The sequence below is a fragment of the Phalacrocorax aristotelis genome, chromosome 14 (assembly GCF_949628215.1).
Source record: "Phalacrocorax aristotelis chromosome 14, bGulAri2.1, whole genome shotgun sequence".
Lineage (NCBI taxonomy): Eukaryota > Metazoa > Chordata > Aves > Suliformes > Phalacrocoracidae > Phalacrocorax > Phalacrocorax aristotelis.
The window spans coordinates 3920645-3934259 of record NC_134289.1 but is presented as its reverse complement, the minus strand read 5'-3'; the positions used below and the strand labels follow the sequence as shown (position 1 = coordinate 3934259).

Below are 13615 nucleotides of genomic sequence, written 5' to 3'. Positions count from 1 at the left end.
AAGGCAAAAATATTGCCTTTTTTATCCACTGAACCTCTTTAAATCACAGTTTTTAATTTGTGGAAGTCTTCAGATGCATTCTGTTTTGTACCTTGTCTCCTCTGCCATCATACATGCAGTTTAGAAACTCATGAAAATGGAGAGAAACAAGAAAGAAACCTCCATTACAGTTAGGAGATTTCTTTCCTCCCAACCACACCTTACATTCAGGAGGCCCAGACTTCTCACAACACATTCCAAAGTCAACACTCTTCTTCCAGGCAACACTGATGTTGGGATATCATTAGCTTTAAAGACTTTTGGACATTGGAATGCCTCAAAGTCAAGGCCTCCTGTAAGCAACTGATAGGTTATCAGGTATCAGCCTACCAAGGAACGGTAACAGTACACAGACAGGACACAAGAGGAGTCCTCTGGCACAGGAGAGCTTAACAGCACTAGCCCCAAGAAGGTAAGTCTGGACAAAATAAGGATTGTATACAAAGGGCCCAGAAAGTGTCCTCTTCTAACAGGCAGAGAACAAATATAAGCAGGAGAGAACAAGTCATCAATTCATCTCAAAGGCTACGGGTCAGAAGGTGAAAGTTGGGGCACTTGACATGACATAAAGGGGGGATGCTAGTCCCCTCCACAGGGCTGGGGGAGAAACTTGAGAACCTCTTCCATGTCCACAGCAAAAGGAAAAAGCTCCTCTTTGCTACTTTCATTTGATGAAGTCACCTGTAACAGACCTGACCCCCCAAATCAATGTGTAAATCTGCCAACGTATCAAGCAGAAAGAAGGGTAATCATCAAGTGTGATACCATCGTTTATCAGGTAAAATAAACCCAGCTGTGCACTTCTCAATCATTAAGTCATAAACATGCTAAAACATGCTGACATTTGTAGTTTCAAGTTTTTATGAAAAAAAAAAAAACACCCCATCTCCCAAACACTAAAGCTTGTCTCATTTTAATGATTACACAAACTTCTGATATCTTTGTGCTAAAATGCTATTACTAAGACACTGTTTCGGAACAACTCAAGTCCAATCCTGTGCCCTTCTTCCATGAATAAAGGTTTTTTTCTTAAAATCTAACAACGAGGAAATGTTACTGGAAAATCCTGTAACTGCACTTACTGATTTTTGGTTAAAAAAAAAAGATGGCACCCCCATTTTGTGAGAGTGATACTTTGACAAAAAGACTAGGCAGAAATTCTAACTTTCATTAAACCAGCTGGCAGCAGAAGACCTTCCAGACCTACATCTGGGATCATTACAATCACAGTAACATGACAGCAGAGATGCACAGAACAGTAAGGTCTCAGAGAACACTGTGTAGGCTAAAACAAAGACCTCGGATAATATTAAGAAAAGTTGTTCAAATACTTACTATAGTCCCAATAATTGGCATTTTTCTCAGTAGTTTAAAGAACTGTTTTTTAGTTCGGGATGTTAAACCTGAAAGAAGAAGTCAGAAATTAACCTAATGTGAGTCAAGAAACAAGAAAATGGACGCTGAGCACACCACTTCCGATACAGTCCATCATACAGGCTCAGTATTTCTAATCCAGGCTTAAATAACATAAGTGACCAAGGGAACAGGGTGAGGCAGATTAGCATATCGAAGAAGAAGATTCAGAAATGGACCAGGCTACAGAAACACCCAACTTGCAGAACAGCTGCTATCTATAGGAGTCATTTTCTTACTTATATGGGAACTTGCACCCACATGTGGAATTTTACAAAGAGAGGGACTCTAGGGTTTGCTAAAGGCAAGGTCTCCAGCAAAAAGGGAAAATACTTCTTGAAATTATTTTCTGCATCTTCAAACCAGAATACTACTGTAACATGAAAACACTCAGCAGCATGAAACAGGCTCCCAGACCAAATGAGAAAACAGCAGTTCAGCCATAACATGACTGAGGTTCACTCAGTGTCTGGCCATCCGATAGAGGAAACACATGATGCAAGAGGAGGCGACTCAGGGAAAGGGGACAGAGGAAAGAGCAAAAATTCCACCACAGTCCAAATACTGAAATGAGAGAAGCCACTAATGACAAACACTGGAAAACTCCAGGGGTAGCTCTAAAGGCAGGAATGAAAGCAGGATGACACAGATGTTTTATAGCTACCAAAAATGCCTTTTGAGTCCTACAGGCATTTCAATTGAGCACCAGCAGTTACAGGACACACCAAGAAATAATTAAACCAACTTTAAAAATCAACCATATTAGGGCTTTGCAATTTTATCTACATTTTCCCCCACCACTTCATGTGTATTTCACCTCATATATATTTTGAAAAGCTACAGAAGGACAGTAATAGCAGTTTTGCTACAGAATGTGCCAATAGTCATTAACGCTCTGACAATAACATTTCTATTGCACATTTCAGTGTGCACAGTTTCATTAAGAGCTTCCACTGTGAGAGAAGACTGCAAACTCCTGAAAAATTCAGACAATCTAATCAGATCTTATAACAGTTAGTCAATACTTTAAAGAATACTGTGCAACACTATAAACACTAGCCAAGAAGCTAACATAACCTTGGTACTGAGCAAAAGCTTCACACCCTTTTGTTCCTTCCGTAGACATTCCCACTATTCTACTCCCATCTTTGAAAAGAAAAAAGGGTGGCTGAGGAACAAAGAGGCACAGAAGTAAACATAAGTTTAAAAGCTTGGCTATTTTTAACTAACTGCCACTGGAGTGTATACCTAAGGCCTGTGGAAACTGCAAAGCACCATGAACCCCTCTGAGGGCAAGGTAGTTATCTCTGACCATCACACAGCCAGAGAAAACTGCAGGTTCTTCAAAAGATCTCACTGAAGAGCTGTCAACGTCAGAAATTGCTTAAAACAGGAAGATGCTCCAGAAAAGAAAAATCCACACAACAATACCACATGCGATTATCCTGAGCATCCTGAGAATGGAACATGCCTCCAACACCGAGTCAAAACCACATCTCCTCCCCCAGGAGGAAGTGAAACAATCAAGAGCAAGAGTCATCCAGACACTTTTCACCAGTGGCTAAGTTCACGAGAACCCAATTCTCAGATAAATTTCCCCAGGTTTTGAGCAAGAAAAGCATTGTGACAAGTAATGGTTTAGCAAAAAGCAAAAAGGAGATGAGAGGAAGAAAAGGAGACATAGGCACATTCCAGGCCAGCCTACCACACCCTCTGAAGGAATGCAGGTGTTTCATTGATCAGACAGGCCTTGACCTTAATTTGAAAGAAGGTTTTGTTAATACTAGGTTGACAGTAGAAGGCCTGTTTTAACAGGCGTTTGGTCTTGTTTCATCCTCTTCCCCTTCATTACTTAAAACAACTCTGTTCCCCTTCCTTCCCCCCAAACATTAGAAAATCACCCATTTCAAATACTTACTCTCAGGCTGGAAGAGGAAGCCATGCAGCCATACACCTAGAAGCGTAGAAGAAAATGTCAACCCAACTAGTTGCCAGGGTTCAAGTCCATCACACTGGGCATTCACAAAGCGCGTTGCTTTCTCCCAATACATCTGGAGGATCTCCTTGTAGGGAATAATGGCATCCTGCACAAAAGAAAATGAGACTGATGTTGAAATGTTCAAATGCACACAAATAGGGCATCAAAAAGTCTATGAGTCTATTTTCTATTAGAAAGGTGCTTTCAGTATGCAGACCCCATGCTTTCCTTAATTCCGGTAAACAGAACAGGTAGGAGATAGTTGTCATTCATTTCTAGCCAAGAGCCACTGATAGAAATACACGTATCCTAAGAGATTTCAAAAATTCAAAGCAAAGGGCCAAAGGGCAGACAAATGAGATGTGCAAGCTTCACAGCCCCAAGACTCATCACCAGATCTTACCATGGCCTAAGAGGAGTAATTGTGTTAACACTTTTTCCAAGGAATTATTAGGTGGCGAGTGAAATCTGTACTACTACAATACACCCATCAGAGGAGCCACCATTCATCAGGTACCACCAAAACAGGTGGTACACAGGGCTGGATTTTTAAAGGAGATGTAAGTACTCAGCAACTCCTTAAGTTTAAGATCTAATTACTACTTTCCATAAAAAGGGAGGACTGAAGAGACAAAGACTGCTGCTGCCAAAAATACCTCCAAAAACTGATGCAATAAAAATTAGTGTCAAGCTCGCAATTACTGTCGGGACAGAGCCCAAGCACCTAATCAATATCTTCAAAGCACACTCCCTTCAAGAGTCTCAGAAGAACCAGGAAGGGAAAAATGGATGTACTCAAGGGAAAAAGGCCATTTTCCCCCCAAGATGGGTCTTCAGTACAATTCTCTGGAAGAAGTTTTCTGGAGGTAAGAAGAATCCATGTAACCACCCCTTGTTTGAAGCTATGACAAAAAATAAGTATTATAGGGGTTTCTTGCATGTTACAGAAAAAAGCTTCTGCATTTTACTTTTTTAAAGCTCCGTCAGCCACCCCCAGAGCACTCTTCCCAACCCTTCTCCCCTTTTAACCTACCATCAAGCCTGGTTTTCCCCAATTCTGCTGGAGAGTTTTTGGGGGACGATCTTCAGCACTACAAAGCTTCACCCTCCAAACAACACAGAAAGCACATGGGGCCTTTCAAAAATTTTATTAATAAACCTTGGAAGGAATGAATCCTTGATACCTATACTGTTGTACTCTTGGTGGGTTTAGAGCTGCTTGCAAAGACAGATACAAATAAACCACCAAACTAAAAGCTGCTAAAACTTCCCTTCTCAGCACCCTTTACAGATCTCACTTTCGGGTCAAGTCAACAACAGAAGCAGCATTTAATTTTTTTTTTTTTTTTGGGGGGGGGGGGTGGGGGGTGGGGTGTCACATTTCAATATAACTGGAGAGGCTACAAACAGCCTTAAAAAAAGCACTAAGTTCATACAAATAATCAACAGGGAAAAAAAAACCAAGATTACTTTCAAAAAACCCAACTAATGAATATTCACTACTTTGGAAAAGTAGTAAAATGCATATAATGCAAGAAAGTTTAAAAATATTTAAGCAACCCAAACATAAAACTGAAAAATTCCAGCACAACAACAGTGTCAACCCATCTCAGAGGTCTAACATCACCCACATCCCAGCACAGGCGGAAGGATGCTGGGCAAAACCAGGTCTTGTATGGAGCGGCACTCAGCTATGAGAATTCAAATTAGCACCCATCCGCTTGGCACAGGTCAATTTAAAAAATACACCAGCTACTTCAGCCTTAAAAACAAGACAGCCACATAAACCACAGCAATTAGGCAATGTCCTAGCTAATGCCCAGGCCTCTAAACAGGGTCACCACAAAGCTGATTTAACCCTAGAATTTAAGGGAAGAGCTACCTTTTTCAACTAACCAGAGGTGGTACTTAAGTTTCATCAAGTCTGCACAGTCTTCTCTGAAAAATCCCCGGGCAGGCGCGTTTAACCAACAATGGCGACTTTGGTCATTGCCCAGGAGCCAATGCTGGGATACCATCCAGTTTTGAAACTGCACTTAAAGGATGGAAACGGAACCACTAATGTACCGGTGTCTCAACAGCTGTTCTCAACTGATGGCAAGAAAATGCTGTGGCATCAAATACGAAGTGGGTTGTGCTTTTTCCCTGAGGATGGAGGATACTGTAAGCTATAAGTCCAAAAGCAAAATGGAACATGACCTTCCAGACCACAGTCACTTAAGTCAATGGCCAAGTTAAAATAAATCAATCTGGCAAGAGATTGATCTCACTCTTAGAAAAAGCTCTGGACAGAAGACCCTAGCCAACTGCACATTTTGTTATCAAATCACACACGTCCCACTGAAACAACTGTGTTCTGCAGCACATCGGCTTTCCACTGGGACAGGAGGGGAAAATAAGTCAGTTTTTCTAGACGCAACCAATACCAGTGGCAAATCTTGCATCCTATCACAGGAGGAAGCACACTCCCGGAAAAGCCCTCTGTCCTCTCTTTTCCGAGAGCCCATCAAACCAGTGCTCTGCTCTGTAAATTCAGGCTGCTCAACTCTGAACTTCCAGCGATCCCAAGCAAAAGGCAGGTGGGATGTCTGCAGTGCGGGACTCCACCCCAGCCTACAGCAGCACAAAGGTATTTTCTCAACCAGATTACCAGCAAACAGGCTCAGATGCATAACAAAGACATCAGGGATGAACGAGCAACATCCGACTTTCTGCTCTTAAGCTACCACCCATACAAGGCACTGCACCTCTGCCTCAGCTCGCTTTTCCATCACTGACAGGCAAGACAAAATATTTTACCTTAAGTTTACGCCATGCTAGAAGCACGCACACCAGCACTGACACAGATATGGTAACTCAATGGTAGTCCAAGTTTTGACCAAATAAGAGATTTTCATTATGTCAATTCTAAGCCATTTAAGAATTTCTTTCCCTTTCTTGCTTTAAAAAACAATCCGAGATCACTTTACCCTGTCAAACTGTAGTCTTTGTGAAGTTTTCTGTGTTGCTCACTTTCTCCTTCTTCAGTCATTTCATGCTCATAAGAGTTTGAAGGATAAGATTGATCAATTTAGGTGGATACTAAAAAGCGGGATTAAAAAAAACCTGAAAATTGGCATGGAAGACGAGATAGCAATGAAATACAACTTCTCAGCTCCCTAACAACGCACTCTGCTTTTAAAGCGCCTCTTTGCCCCAAAGTATCCAGCAAGATATGAAAGACCTCTACTTTCCCCAATTACTAACTTTACCCTAGAGAAACTAGAGGGCGTTGAGAAGGCTGCATTCAAACATACCCTGTTTTTATTACAGCCTCCCTGCTGTGGCCCTACACCACTTCCTTATTTTACAGGGAGGAGGCAGGGGTAATAAATATATTGCTTCCATTCAGCCAAGCCATTTGAATCCCTTCCTCACCAGCCCTGAAGGAGCTGCTCATAACAGTAAAAAACAGGGATTCTCCCCCCCCCGCCCCAATCAACCTCAGCCAAAAGCAATGTTTGTCACCCATAATAAGAAGGGATGCACTTCCAGCTTTGCAGGATTATAGCATCCATTTGCCCCTGCTATTACTGCTCAACAAGCTGGCCTGATTTTAAGCCTATCTACAGGACAGAATTTCATGTAAGACCACAACCTGCTTACTTGTAAAGACAAAAAAAGAAAAAGGAAAAAAGGTTTTCCTTCCCATTATAGGAAAGTAGATAAGCTGGTTTTATTTCCTGAAGAAAGCCTTCCCAAGACACAGGATTATTTTAGAAGCAGTTTAAAAACCCAACTTACGAGCACACTAAAAAGCATGGGAGAAAAATCTCCACTGGAGGATTTGTTTTTAATTCTCTGAGCATTAATACAGACCTAGCTATCAGATAAAATACTAATTGCTATCATTAGGACTTGCAGTGTTCATTTGTACCAATATTAATGCACTCAGCAACCCAAGCAGTTTACATATTGAATTTTTAGCTCCACAGATTAGGAATACATCCTTAGTACTTTATTTCTAAAAGCCATTAGCTAGCTGAGCTGGTTCCAAGGATAGCACTTATGCCACTACAAAAGAGGACAAATAAACTGCAGTAATGCTCTTCTGTCCCAGATGATAGAAAAGAAAGAGGAGGGGGGGCGAAATGCCAAAGCTAACGAGAGCAGATTTTGCAGTTTTGCCAGAACAACATTTCCTCAGCTGCAAGTTTTAGAACTTAAATAAGCCTTTATTAAAAAAAAAAAAGAGAGAGAGAGAAACAGAAAGGCAATAAACTGGAGGACCTCATACTTTTGTTACAAGTGCCTCCTGCTTCTGACACTGTAAAGTGGGAGCACCCTTAAAGTTTACCTTTGGGAAGAGCAGAAAAAAGGTGTATCAGCAGAATCTTCCTTCACCCAGGAGAACATTTAAAGTGGGCCACAGAATAAAAGTGTCTTTTAAAGGCAAGTTTATTTTAAGCAATAGCATGAGTCTTAGGCTCACTATGCAGGTAGGAATTGCTAAGATCAAACCACATCCTCAGCTTTCACCTGAATCCACGCATTTTCCCAAACCAATGACCCTCTGACCACCTCTGTTAACATTTGTGCTTGCCATTTGTCTTTCCTCACTTCAACAGAGCAGATGAACGAGGCCGCACAACTCGGGCACGTAGTAGATCAAGGCAGAAGGAAACTGCTCACAGCAACTGAATGAGCTAGGTCAACTCTGATTAAGGTAACGCACGGAATACAGGTATTGCCACTGTAATTAAGGCCTGTGCTCCTATGCAACAAGTTTTTCCCAAGAGAAGGCTTCCTGACTGAAAAGAAACCGCACAAAACCAGCAACAACACAGCAGCTTCATTTATTTATTCTGCTCCTAAGGAGGAAGACTTCAATTTGCAGTGCCTTACCTAACACCTTGTTGCCAGTACAGGCTCTGGCCACAAAAGGCACGCCTGACCAGCGTAACTTCGCAGCACAGCTGGCCTAGCCGCAGGTGAGGACTGGACTTGCAGCCTTGAGCCAGCCAGCTTCCTACCGGAGAGCCGGCGAACAGGATTGAGCAATGCCACCTCAGAGGGTGCTAGTTGCTGCATGTGCCTGCAGTGTTTTGCTTCGCACCCCAGTAATGAATCTGCTCCTCCGTCCCTCCCTGCCACCCCCAGCGTGACAAATATCTTTACATAAGCACCAGGCAGAGAATATTTGTTAGTCAGCTTCTAATTATAGCTTGAGGTTTGGACTGCATGCACTGCACCCCTCACAGGATGTGGGCATACAGAGTGCTACTGGACACAGGACCTCTCAGAAATCAAGAATCACAAACCTTTAAATGTATGGGCTGAACTAAGTGAAAGAAAAAAACATTCAGGTGACACTCATCTTGCCACAGCCCTCTCGTACCACCAGCTTCTTCTGCATCGCATTTATTTCCACCACTGCCATACTAAAACCCTTTTTTTTTCCCCCAGAGGGTGGCTTTTTTTTCTCCATATACAGCATATGCAAAACAAATGCATATGGACTATCCCACCAGGCCTGAGACTTCCAGGCAAGTGGCTAGACAATGAGTAATTATAGCTCCCATACAGAAACAAGGCAGCAACTCAGTAAGACCAGCAGCATCCTGGCTTCCACTGCAAAGAATAAACATAAAACTATCAAAACGAGATGGAAAAAGGCTGATTCGAGGCTCCACAAATGTGTGGTTTCACAGGAGTCCAAAGGAAATTACATGCAATTTCAAATTTCATTTAATCCAAAACACACATGAGATTATGTTACCTGTTGTTCACTTTGCTCACTACAACAAACCAATTTATAAAAGCAAAGTCTCTGCACACATCTAGGCCCATTCCAGGTAACACAGACCTCAATCTCATAAGAGACAGGATTCACTCAATAGTTACCCTGTGTGAACCCATTATGGATCTCTTCGTGGGTCACCAGTTCTAACAAGGTGCAGTTTCTACAAGTAAACATCCTCTCCCAGCATCCACAATAATTAGGGCAAAGACACACTCAGTTCCCTGTGGCTGGGACTCATCTGGACACATTTGTTCATTCCTCCACTCGGCATCCTCTCAGATGCGGATCACGCAGTCCTTTCTGCATGCCTTCTGGAGAACAAAACGGGTATTTATTTCAAACATTTTGTGAGTAGCTCAGTGCCACGCAGAGGTAAACGCAACATTAAAAGACAAAGTCTTGGCGGGAGCTGTCTGAAAGCAGAGGATAGCATGGCAATTGTTCTGGGAACAGGCATCCACGAACAAAGGCAGCACCAAGATCTGGCACGGCTTCCTAGCAGGGTTATGCAAGCCCCCGACAAAACCCCTAGTATCAGCACAAACTGAATGCTGCTATTATACATTAAGGGCCCTATTCTTGGGCAACTTTGACCACAGCACAGGATCGTCAATGACTGTCTTATCAACACCAACACGCAAAACCCTGCAGCCCCGTGACATCTAGTCACGTGCCCTTCCCGATACGCGGCATGGATGGATCTTGATGAGCTGAGGGGTGAAGGAAATGGAAGTGCTCAGAACACAAGGGCTTCCATGCCACTTTTGGCTGCAAATTTCTGGGAAGCACAAATATTTTTAAAAATGGAACAAAGAAAATTGTATCACAGACACCACAGCCCAGTGCAGAAACCAACACACCTTCTACTACAACATCAATCAACAGAATCCAAATCTCAGTTACACATCATGCTCTAAGGACAGTACTAAAACATACTTCAAATCCCCTACCACTACACTAACGAGTAAAGGGCCACAGACATTCAGCCAGTACACAAAGAGATTTCAGCACTAAATGCTCCAGAAGGGAGGCCTGCTAATACTTGAAAGGGAATGTCTTTGACCACCTGGGACGCAGGGAATAAGAGCAATAGTTCTAGGTCAAAAATGCATCACTCCATTTCCAAAAAACAAGGAGTGTGAACAGATCAGGCCTTCTGAAACAACCCTCACCACATGCTGGGGTCTGCAGTAGGAGACAGCTGGTGCAAGAGGAGATCAGATTGAGACTACACCTTTTTACTGCCAGAACCCTGTGTTTGGCAGAAGAGGTAAGCAGCACCTCAAAATATCTATTCACAGAAACGGGCTCTACCAAATGCCTTTTGCCAAGACAACCACAGCAAGGTTTTCATCACTATCACACTAATTAAAAACATATATACACAATAAATGCCATGATTAGGTTTATCTTAACACTGCCAAACAGTGGAGGCACGCGCTGGAGAAATCAAAGGCGAGGAGCAAGGCGTCATCTGAGCAGATCCTCCCCCACTCAGGTTAGCAATTCACCTATAACTTGTAAGGGTAGCAAGAGTGGAAAACTGTGCTTAGTAGGCTGGAAGTGTGCAGTGCATGGGGGAAGCAAGATTTTTCTGCATCAAGGTATTTCCAGTGCCTCACAGTCCCTCTTGCTAAGGTCCTAGGGAGGATCACAGATTCAAACTACAATTTAGGAAAAATGCCATATATCAGTGCTTCTCCAGAGAAAGCTCCAGACCCTGAGTATGCAGCCAACTTTGTCAGCTTTCCAGAAGCCAGGAACCCTGTGCAAAAGCTGCCATCTAGTCTAACGAATAAGCTAGCAAACCTGCACAGGTTTTCTAGACACAGTAAGTAGCTGTTTTCTCCACAAAGCCTTGGCACGGAGAGACTAAGGCCAGAACAGCCTGACCGCACAGCATGCTTCCAGCAACCCCCAGGCCAGTCTAGACCACACCGTGCACAAGGTGCGCAGCATTTACCCAGTTCCAAAAGAACTAACTTTTGGCAACCGAAAGCAACTGAAACACAAGCCGTGCAAACTCTCGATGCTGTCCCAGTCTATGTATGCTGACAGACACCAAGGCATGCCCCGGGCCCTGCCTTCGTCCCCCACACCGAGGTGGTAACGGTGGCTGGGCACAGCTCCAAGCCAGAGCGGGAAGAAGAAGCAGCACCTGAGTGTTTGGGCACCAACAGCCGAGTGGGAAAAGGCTGTTGGCCAGAGATGATGCTCTATTCATCTACCACCCGGCAGCAGCCACGATTTCAAGGCACCTTCCTGGGGGAACAAAAAAAGATAACACCCCTTCCAGGTTTGAGCACTCAGAAACTGCATGCCACAGCCAACTATATTCCAATCTTGACTGTGACTGAAGAGTTTGCTTCTCTACTACTTAAAGACCCTAAAAAAAAAACGTAACCAGGGTTTCTATTAGCCAGATAACTTTTAGCAGACGCTCAGGCACCTTCACCAAAACCCACTGCAAGCAGAAAATACAATTTCTACCCCACCCCACTGAAATAAATGCACAGAGCTCTCAGAAAATACCATTTCTAACCCTCCCTACCCTGAAACTAGACACCTGTGGGAGGCAAAGAAAGCACTGCAAGGCTGGCAGGCCCGCGAGAGCGTCACCCCCCCGTTAGGGGCACAGCACGGGTCTCGCCCGGCGGGGGTCCGGAGCCGCCCGCCCCGTACCCTCGCCGGGGACCGAGCTCGGCCTGAGCGGCAGCGAGCGAGAGCCCCCGCCGGACAAGGCCCCGGCCTCACTGCCTCAGGGCCGGGCCGGCGCAGGCCGCGCCGGGACGCCCCTATCCCTCAACGCTCCGTAGGCCGGGGCCGAGGCTGGGACCCACCACCCCACGCTCCCCCGCTCACCATCGCTGCGGCCGCCGCCTCCTCCTGGGCTTCGCAGGGTCCCGGCGCGGCCCCGCTCCGCTCCTCCCCGCCCCGGCACCGAGATTGCCCGGCGCCGCCCCGCCGCTCCCTCACGACAGCGCCCCCTGCTGGGCAGCGCGCGCTCCCGCCCGAAGGGAGGGGCGGCGGGAACGGGGGAGCCGCAGCGGCCTGGTGAGGCCTGGGCCTAGGCCGCAATCCTGACGTAAAGGTTGCAAAACCAGTGGAAATCATGGGGAAACGCCGACTTCTGATTAAAAGCCTGCAAAACTCCAAAAATAAAAAATGGCAATTTATAAACCCACTCTAACCTCTGCCCAGTGTTGGCGCCTCAGGTCTGAGGAGCTCCTTCACAACACTTCAATCAGGGAAGCTTCCACAGACAAGAGCTCCTGATAATGACAATTTAAAGAATTAACAAGCAAGCAGTTCTCAGAGGTTGAATCTAATCAGCTGCTGCAAAACACAAGGAATCCCTCTTTCTTCGAGGGCACTGCATTAATACATTCATCCTTGTGCATGGCAAACACTTGGTTAGCAAAAGATCAGTTGAAGGTGATGGGAAGTTTTATTCAGAGGTTATTCCAGCATCCACTTGCTCTTCACCCATATCACTGGTTTTACGACCTCATAGGCCCCATCCCTGGAAACATTCAAGGTCATGTTGGACAAGGCTCTGAGCAACCTGATCTAGTTAAAGAGGTGCTCACTGCGGGGGGGTTGGACTAGATGACCTCTAAAGGTCCCTTCCAAGCCAAACCATTCTGTGATTTATTTGTCACATACACAGTGTTCCTGCATTTTTTTGGAACAAAGTTTTTGTTCTGTGCAAAATGTAAGGCAGGAGGTACCAGTCAATATAGCATTAAACTCTGTGTTGGGTGGATCAGGTGTGAACCCACAAGACACAGGTTAGGTGCTGGGTTTCAAACACAACAAGCAGAGTATTGTTTGGGACCAGCCTCCTACAAGCACAGCAATTTTTAGGCATCCAGGGCAATCATCACCAGGCAAACATCCAAAGGGCATTTAAGTTGTGGGAAACAGCCTTTAGAAGAAATTGTGTTACAGAATAGTTCCAGCTAGAAGGGAGCCTACACAATCAGCTAGTCCAACCACCTGACCACTTCAGGGCTGACCAAAAGTTACAGCATGTCATTAAGGGCATTGTCCAAAGGCTTGGGGCATTGATCACCTCTCTAGAAAGCCTGTTCCAGTGTTTGACCCCTCTCTTGGTAAAGAAATATTTCCTAATGGCAAGTCTGAACCTCCCTGGTGCAGCCTTTAACCATTCCCACACTGGGTCACTGGATCCCAGGGAGAAGAGCTCAGCTCCTCCCTCTCCACCTCCTCAGGAAGCTGTAGAAAGCAATGAGGTGTTCCCTCAGCCTCCTTTTCTCCAAACTAGGCAAACCCAGAGGCCTTAGTCTCAGAATCACAGAATGGCGGGGGTTGGAAGGGACCTCTGGAGACCATCTTGACCAACCCCTGCTTGAGCAGGCACACCAGGCTGCATCCAGGCG

At 44.8% G+C, this 13615-nt stretch overlaps 1 protein-coding gene across 2 annotated transcripts in view; it reads right to left on the bottom strand.

Annotated features, from left to right (window-relative positions):
- Positions 1-12179, bottom strand: part of SGPL1 (sphingosine-1-phosphate lyase 1) — a 32767-nt gene extending 20588 nt beyond the window's left edge. Inside the window, exons 1-3 of one of the 2 annotated variants that reach the window (XM_075109675.1) lie at positions 12075-12179; positions 3371-3536; positions 1375-1442 (exon numbers count right to left, since the gene is read on the bottom strand). In XM_075109675.1, coding sequence (XP_074965776.1) covers positions 1375-1442; positions 3371-3536; positions 12075-12077 — 237 coding nt within the window. In that variant the 5' untranslated portion in view covers positions 12078-12179. Of the gene's footprint in view, positions 1-1374; positions 1443-3370; positions 3537-11370; positions 11389-12074 lie in introns of those variants that run through there. The other variant, XM_075109674.1, reaches the window with a different exon arrangement.
- Between the last annotated feature and the right edge of the window lie 1436 nt (positions 12180-13615).